General features: G+C 29.1%; 1 protein-coding gene across 1 annotated transcript in view; it reads left to right on the top strand.

The window, feature by feature from the left end:
* Positions 1 to 234: 234 nt before the first annotated feature.
* LOC123306086 (growth hormone secretagogue receptor type 1) overlaps positions 235 to 17,134 on the top strand; it is a 184,988-nt gene continuing 168,088 nt past the window's right edge. The window contains exon 1 of the mRNA XM_044887963.1: positions 235 to 823. Within this exon, the coding sequence (XP_044743898.1) occupies positions 235 to 823 (589 nt within the window). The remainder of the gene's footprint in view (positions 824 to 17,134) is intronic.

Below are 17,134 nucleotides of genomic sequence, written 5' to 3'. Positions count from 1 at the left end.
AGCTGTCGCCATTTCAAGCTAAGCAACAATAAAATGTTTTTAATGAATTTTTCTTATTTTTTACAGGACAAACAATTAGAATTTCTTCTGAGCAAATCACAAAAAACGTTTTATTTAATAAAGCTATTTTAAACAAAACGATTTGAAAAACAATGTTACTGGCAACAAAAACATATAAACAGTAATAAATAAACATTAAATATAAAAAAAGAAAAAGAAATCCATACAAAAGTAATGATTTCAACAATTGCATCCGCATTAATACCAGCGACAACAATATCCACAACAATAGATTCATCATGGAATTCCACAACAACAATTATCACCACTGCTCTAAATACATCACAATACTTATTCTATACGCCAAGTGCAGCATCTTCAATAGGTGCACAAAATATTACCACAAGACATTCAGGAACGTCTTCTATGGGGAGTGGAGAATCAGGTGTAATTGATTTACAGACATTGGATGATATATTCAATTTTAATTTAAATAATGGAACATCAATACCACCAGGAGCGTCTATTACAGGAGGCGGTACATTTAATAATAGTACAGTAAATAGTGGTTATTATCCAGTGTTTCCAACATATATACGTAACACTTCAATGGTGTTTTGTGTGATTATAATGTGTTTAGGTGTTATCGGTAATGTGATGGTACCCATTGTAATATTAAAAACTAAAGATATGCGAAACAGTACAAATATATTTTTAGTGAATTTATCTGTTGCTGATTTATTGGTGTTATTAGTATGTACACCAACGGTGCTTGTGGAAGTGAATTCACGGCCAGAAACATGGGTGTTGGGTGAAGAAATGTGTAAGTACAAACAATTATTTTCCTTATAACTGCAAATATTTTTTTCTCAAATAATTGAATAAAACCAAAATTGAGTGTATCACATCTTATTATGGGATATACGGCGATTGATCGACTATTCCAAGGTTACTAAATAGGAACTTATTTATATTCATTATACGCTCTATTCTCCTGGCAGATAATTTACTTATTTTTATTTTTTAAATAGGAGTTATATATTTTTTAACAGTTTTTTTTACGATACCTGACATTATCCTTACACAGCGCAATTGTGTAGTATAAACACTGCGCAAATTTTCACTTGGTACAAGGTCCAATCAGCTGGAAATCGAAACAATCAATAAAATAATTTTATTATCATTTTAAGTAAAATTCGAACGATTAACAAAGGTTTTACATGCTCGATTTTCATGTAGGGCTAAGCTATTATAGCTATGCTATTACAACAGTGAAACAAACAATCCGCCGATTATTTCTTAGGAAAGAATGATCGAATAAAAGTTATACATTTTTAGTTGAAATAAATACAAAACGATATAAGACACTAATATTTTATTTTTGGTTTTAGTTATTGTATCATGGTGTTTTTATTTAAAAATCATTTTATGTAAATTAAGTAGGTAACAGCGAGGCCCTTTTAAGTTTTAAATGCACGATCCATTTACACCTTAATCATAAGAACAAACCAGACTAAACTGTTAATTTTTGTGGATTGTAAACGTTAATCATGAACAGGTGGATTTACCATTGTTGGCATTTATTTAGGCTTTTTAACTTTTAAAAAATGGCATTTCTGTGTCCAAGAAGATCCATTATATCGTAAAAATATTGATGATGTTTTGTTGAATGTGTCTCCTTTTCGTCAAGACTTCGTGAAGAAACAAATTTCCGCCTTGGAGTTAAGAATGTTATTATTCATCAATCATCTTCACATCCACAAAAAGTAATAGTTTCGTATGGTGTGTGGTATGGGTAGTAGCGTAAATTGATCCACAATTTTTTTTAAAGAAAATAATTTTACTGTTACCACGAAAAGAAACGTTAAATTAATTGAAATAATTTTTAAATAAATAAAAATGTAATGCTAAATTAATGTCTAAAACCGCTTTTTTTTTATTTAAAATAAAAATGTATAGAACTAAAATATGATAACTCGATATTATTTCTGATTTTGTTGATATTAATTTAAAGTTTTGATTTACACGTAAAAATTAGAGATATATACATTTTCTTCTTGAGCCATTGAACTTGAAAGATTAGAAGCGGTTGCTTCGACATACTCGTATAGTAAATCTCGCAGTTTTATTATTCATTTTAAAATATTTTGACCTCACGCTAAACATTGATGAAATGATTATGAATGACGCAGTAGAACAATTTTTTTTGGATCAGTATACAGGGTTGTTCAATAAAATGCTACCACACAGTATATAATTTTTAAGTTTCTATTGTTGCAGACTAAATTTGACAACCCCCCTCCAATTTACTCTGGTAGTGAAAAAGAAGGTAGTTGGAATGACAAAGCTACTGTTTTTTTTTAGTCTCCAAAACTCATCTGGATTGCTTTGTTCAACCAGAAACGATAGGTAATATCTTATTGCACATCCCTGTATAGTAAAACTAAACCAAATTTATTTTCCATTGTGCGATGCAGATCTTAGAGATTTGATAAATTTTTATTAGCATCGATAAAAAATAACTGGTAGAAAGCCAAACGGCATGGAAAGTTTTTTTTTTCCACTGACTATCAAAAAATATGTTATTTAAGACCAAAAAATATATCAAAAATATTTTGCTGTCGTGGTTCTTTTCTTTTGTTCAACTACACAAATTTTCTCTGTAGGGTTTTGTTCATGCCAAATAATACTACATATTTTAGTAAATATCTTAGCTTTATTTATTTGTGTTTCGCATATAAAATTCTCATATCTAAAACGAAAAATGTATTTTAAAAAATAGGACATTAAAATTTTGTTATACTTTACAGTGTCGAAAATTTTGATTTTAAAAGGCTTCCTTATTTCTTATTCTGTTAAAATTAGTATGATTTCTATATTTGAGCAATTTTTGTTGCTTACAACACCAACAATGGTATTGTAAGGCCCGACACAATCCAATTTCTTTGCTGTATCATCCTGTGTCGATGATGAAATGTGGTTCTAAGATGTCAGAAAAGATAAAGTAAAGACCAAAAATGAGAAAATTTAAAATAAGAATTGTCATGAAAATCGGTATATGGGTATAATAATCTCTGACGCTAAGCAAAATGTTAAGAATCGGACCTATTTGTCAATTTGTAGTAGGCTGAGTTTAAAGTTCTCATTTCGGTTAAGTATCTTAAAAAAGAGGACTCATTACTTTGTATAACTGTACAAAATTTCAAGTCGATATTCTTATAAGTAATGAAAATATGGGTGTGTCTTCATCTTAGATGCGATGAATTACATACTGTATAAAAATATCTACTTCTAATTGCATCAATGTATTTTTTGACCAACGATAACAAGACAAAATCTAAAATTCCATTGTAAAAGGTTATAGATCCATAAGTCAAATAAAATAAAAACAAAAGATTTCACTATTATCTATCTACATGCTTTACCGTTGTCAATATTCAGTCAGTACCTAAGTGTATTAAATACAAGAAAAACCAATCACTATCCCACAAAATAAAAACGTGTATCGAATAATTTTCAATAAAATGCAATATCATCGATATGCATTTTACGAACAGAACAGAAGTGTGTTTCTTCTTCGTTCAAGAGAAGAGAATATTCATTCTTTCCTTCCGCTTTTCCACTGAACCAGATAACATTTTTCTACAAAAAAAAAAAGAAGAAAATGAATATCTTTATAGTTGAACAATTGAACATTTGTATGCAAAACAGGAAATGCATAGAGTAAAAATCATTTTCTGTCATAACGAAAAATCATATTTTTGTGTTGTATAAAATCATTTTCTTATACTTACATCAACTTATATATTATTACTTATAAACTGTTCTTTTTATATTTTAAATTTGCGATTTTTAAATAAAAATCCGTGTATCTTTGTTGAGATTTCATTTCATTTTAATTTAATTTTTACAAACAATTTCTTGTTTTGACACAATTTTTATTTCTATGTAAAATGCATTTGTCTTGCATTTGTAAAATTTTAATAAAATAATACTATATGTCGGCCAGAGATATTTTCCACGTAGGACGTGCGCATCGTTGTGATTTGGTTTTCCTTTTGTATCACTAATACCTACTGCGGTAACAGTGTAAGTGTAATAGACGTAACCGTTAGATATAGCACAAAAGATTAAATGTAAAAGTTTTCCTTTAAAAAAAATTTAACGACTTTTATTTGAATCATCATTTCGTAAACATCACTGTTTATCCGTGATGGCGCAAATAAGGAAAAAATCGTGGTGTCCATTTTTTCCAAAACTATAAAAAGTGTGTTGATTTAAAAAAAAAAAAAAAAAAAAAACAATTCAAGACAAATTAATATACACTAAAGAGTAAAAAATAACGATAATCTAATGTATTTATAATTATTGATATTTTTGGAGTCGGTGTCAGCCAAGCTAATGGAGCAAACTGTTCTATTACATTTTATTTTCTTGGCTGAAATCGACTGCAAAAATAATAATAATTGTAACTACACTATATTATCGTTATGTTTTACTTTTTAGATCATATTAATTTGTTTTGAAATAATTTTTTTTTTTGAAGTCGGTTTTCTTTTTGTTAAATGTTTTTGTACAGGCATCTTAGATTATTTGGTCCTGCCACGTTTCATTTTATTCACAGTCACCAAATAAGCGGCGAGTAAAATATGTTTCAGTAAAATAGTTACGATTAGATAATTCATGCTGATGATAACTACTTGTAGTTAAAATAAGTATTTCTAATTTTTTTAAATTTGTCTTGTCATTCGGAATTATCTTGATATTTGAAACTTTATTTCAGATACCTATGTAGTTATTATTAATTATTTATATAGGCCATTTAATATTCAATTGGATGTTTTCGATTCAATTGGATGTTTCCATCAACACCATCAACACCAATATTTCTGCAAACCTGATGAAATCATAAAATCATGAAGAAATAGCCTTTATCCAATTTGGTTAGAATAATTCGTAAACAAACAGCAATAAACGAACAATTGAGCCTTGAGTGTATTATCTAAAGGAAAAATAAGACAATGTGAATTCGTTTTCATAAATATATCTGTGTTATTTACTTATTTTCTTTTTCTGAAAAGTATCTTATAGTTCCAATACACATATTCGAGCAATTGAGAAAGTGGGTAATAAATTTAAAGTATTTATTTTAGCAAATGGTTTGTGTCTCAACTCTAATTTTATGAAAAAATTTTATTCGATATTTATTATAATTTAATAAAAATTTTATTAAAAATATTTACTAAATTATAGAAAAAATAATAATAAAATATTAAAACTTCATATTTACTACTTCAATAAATTAAATCGACAATTTGAAAATGGTACTTACATAAAGTAAAAGTCTAATAAAAATTGAATATATTAAATGATTATTGTTATTGGTACATTAAAATCTAATACCAATTTTTCATTTAAAATATCTTTTAAAATCTTGTTATGTATATGTCAGCCTAATATTGAATTTTTTGAAAGATTGTAAACTGGTTACAAAAAATCACTCCAACTAGCGCTAGCTCAACACCTTTTAAAATCATTGCGTTATGTTGGTCTGGGTCGAGTTTGTCTGGGGATGGTTTTTGCACTTTTTTTGGAAGTCAAATATATAATTTTATTAGTTAGTTTACAATCTGGTTAAAATATACAATATAACGCTTTCATAGACATTTATATGCTGTTCACTTTTAAAAAATAAGAGAATACCTCACAATTATCGAAAAGTGATAAATTAATGTATCTTAAATTTTCATATGTAATATTTTTTGTACTACCTCATCTTGGTACAAAATTTTTAGTGCATCAATAATTTTGTTCACGGCTGACGTTACGTTTTATGTCACTTCTCTTTGTCATCCTTTTTTATGAAAATAGTTTCTAAAATCTCAATACGAGTATTTAAAGTCTATCTAATTGAAATACTTTGGTATTCAAGACTTTGTAGACGTTTAGCGTACCAATTGCAAAAGTCTAAAATTCAAAGTAATAATAAAGATTTCATAACTCACCTTTTATTACAGTAACTTTATACATTACAGTCTGCGTCAAATCCGGTAGTTCTGATTTTTCGCAGAGTTGTTTATGATGTTATTCCAATTAATAATCCAAGTCTGTGCCCTCAAGCACCGAACGCAACTCTGTCAATAATCGAAAAATCCGTGAAAATTTTTGATTTTGTCGATGATAACACTAAAGGATTAGTTTTTTGATAAAAACCTTTCAGAATGTTTTAAAGTAGGCTAAATTTGCTACAATATGAGACAAGATTGAACTCTGTAGACCCAATACTTTCCGAGATAAAGCCTTTCAAAATAATCGAAGTAACTTTATATATCAACTTTATACAGAGCTAGTGTCAAATCCGGTAGTTCTGATGTTTAGTAGACATCTTTATGATGTTTTCCCAATAAATAATCCAAGTTTGTGACCTCGAGCGACGAACGAAGGTTTATAATCTCCAAAATCCAAATTCACGGATTTGTCGATTTTTGACAAAGATGCGTTCCGCGCTCGAGGTCACAAATGGTTGGATTATTCATTAGACCAACATCATAAACAAGTCTGCAAAAAATCAGAACCGGATTTGATGTAGACTACCCCGTACTTTCAAACGACAAGGTTACTGTATTATTCAGCCATATTACAACAGATTTTACGATCCAAATGTACCCGATGCGATCAAAGGACATACACTGCAACATTCCAAGTTATACACATTTATGTGACATTTAATGTATAAAATAACACACAATTTATGTTGAATTTATAAAAATGTCATCGATATCAGAAACATACTCGTTTATGTCGAACGAGCTTCTCATTTTCAATATACTCATTGGTAATGCATTCACAATTTCTTGGAATATTACTCCTGGTTAAGACAGCTGTTTTATTTTATTTTTTTTGATTATTACCAATTGTGATAGTTATTGGCTATTGACCTTCGCATCACGACAAATATATAGATACCATTCTGCTGATAATACATTTTTGTTACTCTTTTTGTATACTAAGGATAAATTTATGGAAATTTATGTTATTCTATAGAGAACATATAATTTCAGTTTTTTTTAATAAAGAAATTGTAAACTCGCATCGTTTGATACACACCTATACACCTTCCTATTATAAAGCCAAAATGCCAAAACAATATCAAAATTAGAATTAGTCTCGTTTAAAAAAAAAAGGGGTGGTATAAGTTTTACCAATATCTGTTGTGTCTGTCTGTCTGTCTGTGACATCGTAGCGCCTAAGCGGATGAAACGATTTGGATTTTTTTTAGCTTTTGGTGATGACAATTGAAAATGTATATTGCAGGAGAAAATGTTTCTTGAGGAAACTTTCCTCACACTTTTTCCGCAACTTATTACAAATTATATCTAGTTTAAAAAAAGTGGCGCCAATTTTTTATTGAAAGTTATCTTTGAAATGCTCCCAATGTTCAATGTGTACATTTTATTCTGTAAACTTATGGTAAGAGAATTGTCTCTAAGTTTCTAGTGATTGATGGTAAATCTTCAATGCTTTTATGTAACTATTTGGTATGTAAAGCTTGTAACTATTATGTAAAAGTAATCTGCGTTGGATTTCACTTAAAGACTTTAGAAATTTATTTGAATCTTTCTGGATTTATAAGAAATAGGCAAAGATGAGACTGATCAAAAATAGATTTTCTTCAGTGGCGTGCATTACATATAGACAGAAAGACACTGCCTACCCTACATAATTCAGACAAATATGTATAATCTTGTTCTGATATCTAATATTATTTATCTACAATACACACAATATCTTAACGGGTATCATCTATTCTATACGGCATACAGATTATGCCAGCTTGTTCAATGAATTTTAAGTAACTTCGCATTACGCTACTGAGTGCCTCCAACTATTAGTGCCTAAATATTATGTGTGACCACATAGTGACCACTATTAGTCATAGGAGTGTGCGTTCGTATAAATATAAAAAAATGACACACATACCAACAAATAAAAAGACATTGTCTTTCACAACACGACAAATTACGACATTTACCGAAGTAGCTTCGTTTCTTATTCGTTTAAATACACATACACTACAAGTTTGATTGATCAATTCATCTTTTATACTGTTTTTATACTGAGTCGAGTCGAGTCGAATATTGATAATTTTGGTTTGCTTGTGATTATATTATCAGATGTTTAAGTTTTTAACGTTGATAATAGAAAAAAATAATATTCGCTACCAAACTTGTTCACATTTTGTGTGTATAGAAAAAAAAATTATGCGTTTTTAAAACTATCTTTCAGTGACAAAAAACAAATGATAGTGAAAGATCGTTGTACACCGTATTTGCAATTAATACAAACTAAAGGTAAAAGTCAATCGTGAATTCAACAAAAAATAATCTGATTCATATTATTGGCTGACAGGTTGCAAACACAGCAATCGTTTGTTTTTTTCCCTTGTCCGCTAAGTATTTGAAATCTAAAAAATACATAGAAGCTTCCCTTAAGTATTGCACCTTTGGAAAAAATCCGTATACTCACACCACCATATTTTTACTGCTATTTTTTAATTCTAATCTTTAAAGTCTATAAAATCAACCAATCTATGGATATTTATGGTTACAAATCCCCTATGTTATAGGTATCGCATAGGTGCGATACTATTTACTCGATAAACCAAAACCAACGTGCAGTATTTTTGATTATATAGTACCTTTTTAAAAATTTCTGCTTACCCTGTCTAAAATCTTTGTCCACGCTACTGATATTCTTATATATTGATTATTAAAATTTTGTCATAATACACTTACTTTAAGAATATCTTCTTGTATTTCGATCGAATTATTATTTGAACGTTTGACCTTTTGATAATGAATTTCGTGTATATATAAAAGTGTTGCCTAAAAATATATCGTTATATCAAAGGTATCAACTATATTTGAAATCCTATCCGTAATTCCTTTTTGTACACAATATATTATTATTTGATACCCATTATCATTTGCAGTATTAGTACAAAATCTTATAAGAATATACAAACTTCTTATATTACACAGAATGATAAATAAAACCAGGCTTGTTGCTTTTTATTCCTATTATTTTTATCGACTTTAGTAGTATTTTAATCGAGAACAAAAACTCGTTGATAAAGCAACGGTCAGATTTTCAATTGATTTTTCAATCTTTTGATAACTTAATTACTTAAGTTAGTTTATAAAGTATGAACAACATTTTTAAGAAGTATTAGGATGTATGCAATGCATTGAAATGACATTTTCTAAATTAATATCGGCAACACAACTGCAGGAATGAATGATTTTTATTTTTTAATATGTTTTATTAACTTAATGTATGTCCCGGTGTAATTTTGTAAATGATTTTAAACTGACTTCCCGTTAGCGACTTGAAATTTGAATCATAACTAAGAAGTGGTTGACAATGCATTCATATAATCTTAAAAAGCAGAAAAAAAAGTATAAAATAATAAATAGCCCTTAGAATAGTTGCTTGTAGATTGGAAACGAAAAACATGGGATGCATGCTATACATAACTAGAAAGAGTGTAGTGTTAAAAATATTATAATAGCTACTTATTATTTTATACTTTTTAGTACGTTATAAAAACATGGAACATTGAAATATGCGCTTAATTCACTTATCCAACTAAGTGTGTATTGGTTATTTGTCAAACAGTGCAACGAAAAATATTACATGTTCATTCTCAATCAGCCACTTCAGCAGATCTTCGCACAAACTTTGGTCATGTGCATAGCTCTACTAGTATCTGTAGTATTAATTAATGCAATATTGCTTAATTAATACTTAATTAATTACTTACATTAAATAGTCAAATGACTATTTAATGCAATATTGCTTAAAGAAGCTTAAAACAAGACAGAGTTCCCGAAATAAAAAGAGTTTAGCATCCTGAACTAACTCTTAAACGTATTGCCTCGACTTTTATTGCTAAACATATATAAGATCGTTACTAATGCTTTATTTTACTTTCTTTTTCATCCCTACTGTTTCTTGATCCCTTATTAAATTATTTACCCTTATGATGAAGTGTTTGTTTCCTGATCCTAGTCAGTGATATAGCAGTTGTCCAATTTTTGTTTACTTTCCGGCTACACAGGTAGCAATTGGTACAAACTTCCCCGGTTGCAGTTGCTCCAGCAGTAAACAAATTCTCTATCGCGATTTAATAATAACATAAGTTTTGAGTATATACTGCGAGTCATAGGGTCCGAACTGTGCTTTAATTTCCTCATGAAATTTTCATATGCTGTTTTGACCACTATATTAAGACTAGTACAGTTGAAATTATATCGAGGGAAGCCCAGCAAAGATGTAAGTATTATCGGCACAGTCCAAATACTCTCGAGCTACAGAAAAATTAAGCAATATCTAAAACTCGACAAAGATTTTATGTGAATTACCACCGGACTAAATATGAAAAACTGTGGGATTGATGACTTTGTTACTACGACCATTGTCAAATGCTTGTAATGCTTTTCTTGTCTCTAAGACTAATTGCTTGTGAATATTTATTTATTTTAGATATAATGACCTTTAAGCCCTGAAAATTAATCTGGAAAGATTTGTATTATTATCAGGTGCATAGGTATTAGAGATTAAGTTTAGGCTTAAAAATTCTTACAGGTGACCAAGTCACAGTAAGAATTTAACCTCGTCTAACTGCCGAAATGTGAAATACATCTTACACTAGCTGTAGAATATTCAAGATAAATACGTGCATGTTTAAGTAATAATAATATAAGTTTCTACTTTTGTAATTTTTATTTTTGAGTTACCAAACCAATATTTATTTTTACTACTTACTACAAACATTACTTGATTTAAATGGTAGTTTCTGATACAGAGTGTTCTGTTATTGACTGCAGAACGCCTCACTCTCGTAATAAGTCTAAATCTCTTTATCAAATTTCGATCTGAGGCCTAATTTGCGAGATATGGGTATGGTACAAAACAAATCCAAAGTGGGAGGAATCAAAAAATTTAACCATTCACAATCTCAATAAACCTGGTAGGCATACACTATCTTATATGGACAGGACATTTAAAAACTATAAAATTTAATTGAACAATACAAATCCAATACATTAGCAATTTGTTATCTTTTTTTTTCAGATTTAATTATTTACTTGTTGTTCGATTACTATTTATTTGTTACTATTTCCGAGAATATGAAAAGTATTTGTAAAGACACACCTCTCTTAATGTACCAGGAGCCAGTATTAGAGTTAACAAAATGACAATTTATTGTTGTTCAGGAAAGCTTATAGATTAATATTCCGGATGTTACGAGAATTTGTACTAGTCCAATTTTTTACCCCCTCCCCTCTCCACAGAAAAAAGCAAGTGTAAATTTTCTGAGCCAAGTTACCAAAGCTACCATTCGTTTCTTTAGTCATTTCACGTTAAGAAGGTCCCATGTGTTTTTCTTGTAAACTTCACCGTTTTCAAGTTATTGATAGTTTATCACTTGAAAAAACTTCAATTCTCGGAAATAGTATCAAATAAATAGTAATCGAACAACAAGGGAGACACAAGTAGGTAAATAATAAAATGCGAAAAATAAAGATAACAAATTGCAATTGTATTGGATTTTTATTGTCCAATTAAATTGTATAGTTTTTAATTGCCCCTTCCATATAAGAGAGTGTATGCCTTCCAAGTTTGCTGACATTGTGAAGGATTAAATTTTTTGATTTCGTCCATTTTGTTTTTGATTTTTACCATAACCATAACCATATTTCGCAAATTAGGCTTCAGATCGAAATTTGGTAAGGAGCTTTTGCGTTCGTCTTGATCAGCTAATTACGAGAGTTAGACATTCTGTAGTCAATAACAGAACACCCTGTATACTTAAACAAAATACAATTACTAATGCACTTCTGTATTTTACTAGATATAGTAAATAGGTTTCTCTCTACAATATACTAAGTAAGAAAAAATATAAGTATAAATAAATAATTGAATTACATTTGAAAATTTACTATTGCATTTGTAATTTTTTTAATGGAATTTTTTATTTAGTTATTTGTTTAACAAAACTTTTCTTGCTTTGTGAAAATTACTTCTAAAATCTTTAATTAAGAATTACAATGTTTTATCTAAATTGTTAATATTGTTTAGTTCACGAAATAAATCTACATCAAGTACCAAAGGTATTCAGATGATAGCTCGGAAGCGTTTTCAAAGGCATTGTATAGGTACCTTGGGAAGTGAAAATTTTTTTATAAATGTTTTAAAATAGTCCTATTCATTTCAATTTACGATTCAATTTTAATATATTTTCCGATTGATTTTTAAGAATTTTTTTTTTTTTTTTTTTTTTTTTTTTTTTTTTTTTTTTTTTTGTTTAGCTGCTAAGGCTATCAACACGAGTGTCTGAAGTAAGCTTTTAAGAATTAAATTATTTAAAAAGTTTTTTCATTATTAGCTTTTTAGAAAAAATTTGTATTTTTGATTCATTACTGAATTATTAATTTTGATATTTTCAAAATGGCCCTATGGAACCTGCATCTTTAAATTTGATGATAAGTTTCTAGTATTACTTATTATTATTATTTACTTAGATTTATTAAGTATAAAAGCAAATAAATATAGTTTTACAAAAATATACACGTTCTTTTTATACCATGCATATGTGTAATATGCAATGTATACTAAGCTTAATCCCAAGTTTATAACGCTTAAAAATATTGATGCTACGAACATAATTTTGGTATAGGTCTTTATAAAATCAACTAATTAGTTTATTTTCGGTTGTCTGTCCGTCTGTTCATCTGCCCGTCTGTCTGCCAACACGATAACTCAAAAACGAAAAAAGATATCAAGCTGAAATTTTTACAGCGTACTCAAAACGTAAATAGCGAGATCAAGTAAATGAGCAACATAGGTCAATTGGGTCTTGAGCTATGGGTCCGTAGAAACCATCTTGTAAACCGTTAGAGATAGATCAAAAGTTTAAATGTAAAAAATCTTCCTTATCAAAAAATTAACAACTTTTTTTTGAAACATTTTTTCGTAAACATCACTATTTACCCGTGAAGGCGCAAATTAGGCGAAAATTGTATAATTTGTATTATATGGGATATCAGTTGAGTATGTGTGACATGTATGTATGTTTAATGTGATAGACAAATCAACACTGCCTATGCATGGTATTTCAACAATTAACTCAGTCAATTGTTTGTTTTCACTTGTTTAGCTTACATATTAATACTGATTTATATTTCCCTTAAATGTTATAACGAACAAGTATCACTTCACTGTTCAATTTATTTATACAGAATTAATTACGGTGAATAACCCTGTATACGCCCACACTTATAGATAAAAGAAAATAAAAAAAGTTTTTTTAAGTAAAATTACTTTATGATTATCAGACGGCGACATAGAAGGATTAAAAAAGTTTTATACTTTTCCCAACGTACAACAAGAAACACCATACTCTAGGACAATATTAAATACAGCAACCAACAACGAAGCTCTAGCCATCAACTGATGAGGAAACATGTTTATATCATATGAATGAGCTAACTGCAGAGATTGCTAACAAGGAATAAAAATATGACAACGACTTAAAGAAACTCCTTCTTCGAATATAAAAATATTCTTAAAAAAAAAAAAATAATAAGAGTAGTAGAACACATTTCAACTTGTCAAAATATGAATGAAAAATGTGGTTAATATTTTTTAAAGATGTTGACAATACCGGAAGATAAGAATGATTCATTCGGTGATGCTTCCACTAACGTCTTACTTTTTCAATTATTTTTATTGTGTACAAGTGTGATGATGTGTTCTTTTATTCGCAACTCGAAAAAAAAAATAAATAAATAAATAATATATTGTTCAAGTCATTAAAAAATTCTTATTATTTACGTACAGAATGTAACAGAAATATAACTATTATCACCTCAGTGATGGAGCATGGGCCAACAAACAGAATATTTTTAAAACACAAAAATTAATAATAAAAATTTTGTCTCCAATCCAAAATGCAGTTTTTAAGATATGAAATATCCGATTTCGGAAGATGAGAGAGTGGGGAGATTTAGGAAAGCTTTAGGTCTTCAAAATAGAAATGTTTAGTTTTAACTCTTTTATTTTCTTGCTTGACAAAGTAGAATAAAACCAGTATTTAAGCACTTAAATGACCCCTTAAAGGGAAAAATGGTTTTGAATCCTGAAAATTAAAGGTAGGAGGGAAGGGGGTTGCGAAGACCAAAAATTATACGTTCCACTTTTGTATTGAAGATCTTTTAGACTATAATCATTAAAGCTAACTGACACTTTCTGTATATCGGTTAGTTTTTTATCGCAAATTTACGAAACATTAAACTTTTTAATTTTTGATGACACCTATTTCAATATTAATATTAATTATCACTTTAATAGAAGTATAATATTTTAAAAATATGAAGGACATCAAGGATATCGTCCGTTATATTTTATAAATACAACAGATGAAACTAAAATGATTTGTGATCGATTCTAATTTATACGTTGTCAAAAGCAACCGGTACAAAATCGCGTGTGGCAAAATGTTTTATCATATAGTGTCTATAATGTGTTAATATCGTATTATGTAGCAATAGTGGAATTGCACTGCTTTGAGTCAAAGAATCCATTCATTAAACGACCCAGAGATGATAAAACTATAGCTAAGGAGAAAATGGGGCACGTTGTTCCGCTTCCATTTTACAATTTAGAACTCCGAAGCGAAAAATTCTTTATTGACACCGATTTTTGGATCGCAGAAACAATTTTGTGGGTAGGCAAATCTACTTAATATCAAAACAATAAAAATATGGTTTTTCTCAATGTCCGTTTTGAGTCGCGAAAAGTTAAGACTTGCGTACCACTGGCCTTGAAGTTTAGTGAAGTTCTAGTTTAAGTCTAAACAAGTGAAAACAACCAATTGACTGAGTTAATTGTTGAAATACCATGCATAGACAGTGTTCATTACACACATACATAACTGATATTCCCATACAATACATACTATACAATTTACGCCTAATTTGCGCCCTCACGAGTAAACAGTGATGTTTACGAAAAAATGTTTCGAACAAAAGTTGGTTATTTTTTTATAAGGAATATTTTTAGGATTAAAGTTTTGTTCTATCTCTAACGGTTTACAAGATGGGTCCTACGGCCTGTGTTGCTCGTTAAGTCGACCTCACTTTTGACATCCTGAGTATGCTGTAAACATTTCTTTTTTCGTTTTTGAGACCCAAGACCCAATTGGCCTGTGTTGCTCGTTAAGTCGACCTCACTTTTGACATCCTGAGTACGCTGTAAACATTTCTTTTTTCGTTTTTGAGTTATTGTGTGGACAGACAGACGGACAGACAACCGAAAATGTACTAATTAGGTGATTTTATAAACACCTATACCAAAATTTTGTTCATAGCATCAATATTTGTAAGCGTTACAAACTTGGGACTAAACTTAGTATACCTTGCATATATGCATGGTATAAAAATGGTTGTCTATGTTATAGATCAGATTAGATATTTAATTGACAGAAATACCCATTGTTTCTTGTTGTCTTTTAATATAATAAAGTCTCCGTTCTTTAACCTCAACATACCTTATTGCACACCCCAATATTAGTGTTTCTCTATTATCTTCAATTATTTTTCCCACAGTTCTTAATATTAAAAGTGGATTTATTATGGTTTATTCTTCAACAGATAGACATTCTATTTAAAGGTACTATATGCAACATTTATTACCCTTCATATTTGAGTTAGAAAAACTAAATTATTTTCATAATTTGACCTGTATAAATAAAATCGATCCAAATATTGCGATATTCGAAAAAAATTTTTTATTTCCAATTTCTATAAAACTTAGTATATAGGGTAATTTTGACCCAAAAAGTACAAAAATCGGGTGCATTTGTTGACTGGTCGAATAGTTTTTGAGATACGGACTAAAATCGATCCAAATATTGCGATATCTCAGTAACTCTGCATTAAATCATTAAATTAACCTGATTTTTATACTTTTTGTATCATGCGCTGAGTTTCATCAAATTCCAAAACAAAATTTTTTCCCGATTTTCTCGATTTTTTCAAAGGTATATCCCTTAAAAAATTTCGATAAAACTCAGTATTCAAGGTAATTTTGACCCAAAAAGTACAAAAATTGGGTGCATTTGTTGACTAGTCGAATAGTTTTTAAGATACGAGTCCTATTACATCACTTAGTCTTCCATAACGCTGTAGAAGCACGCGTATTTTGTAGCGTTTGTGCTTTCTTGTGCTCTTCAGGATGCGTCTTCTGATACTTCTCTACCATTCTCTTGTGATACAGTCTATGAAGAAAATGCCATTGGTAGCAGAACTAGATTCAAAAAAATACAGACCTACATTATCAGGTATTTCAACAATATTTTTTGTACAACGATAAATTATAAGTTCAGACTTTCAAATTATAAAGACGCTTTCCTAACATAAAACTTGTCAGAAGATAGTAGAATAATTAAAAACCATGGTAAATCCTTTCAAACAAACAAATAAAATTTTCGAAATCGGTCTTCAATTGTCGTATAAATCGGTGAACATGCATAAGAATCGGTTTTCAAATGAAAACTCAGTGGGTGGAAAATCAATCATTCCCTGTTTTTTCCCCCAATCATTTCCTATGTTTGGAATTAATCAGCAATAATGACGTTACGGCCGATTTAGATTGCCATCTTACATGTATTCAAAAAACTCAAAATTACTCTTTTACCATACCTGAAAACACTTAAACGCTCGAAACAAAATTTTGGTTTTGTTATTTAAAAATATACGGGGTGGGCACTTTTGGTTTTACCAACGATTATTATTTCTTTTATTATTTACATTTCATATGTATGTCAAAGACAATAAAATTATCATGTATTAGACTGAATATGCCAGTAAAAAAACATTATTGTTTTTAAATACAAAAATAAATATTGAGCATAAAAAGTTATTGATATGTTTATCCGATTACAACTTTATTGTCAATGTGGATAACTTAGTTTGATCAAAGATAATTCATTTCCAATTTGAAATGTTATATGAATGTATTTGTTGACAAGTTAAATATACATTTCGAAAAAGTTAGATAATATTTCCCT

Source organism: Chrysoperla carnea, chromosome 1, assembly GCF_905475395.1.
Source record: "Chrysoperla carnea chromosome 1, inChrCarn1.1, whole genome shotgun sequence".
NCBI lineage: Eukaryota > Metazoa > Arthropoda > Insecta > Neuroptera > Chrysopidae > Chrysoperla > Chrysoperla carnea.
This window is presented reverse-complemented; position numbering and strand designations above follow the sequence as displayed.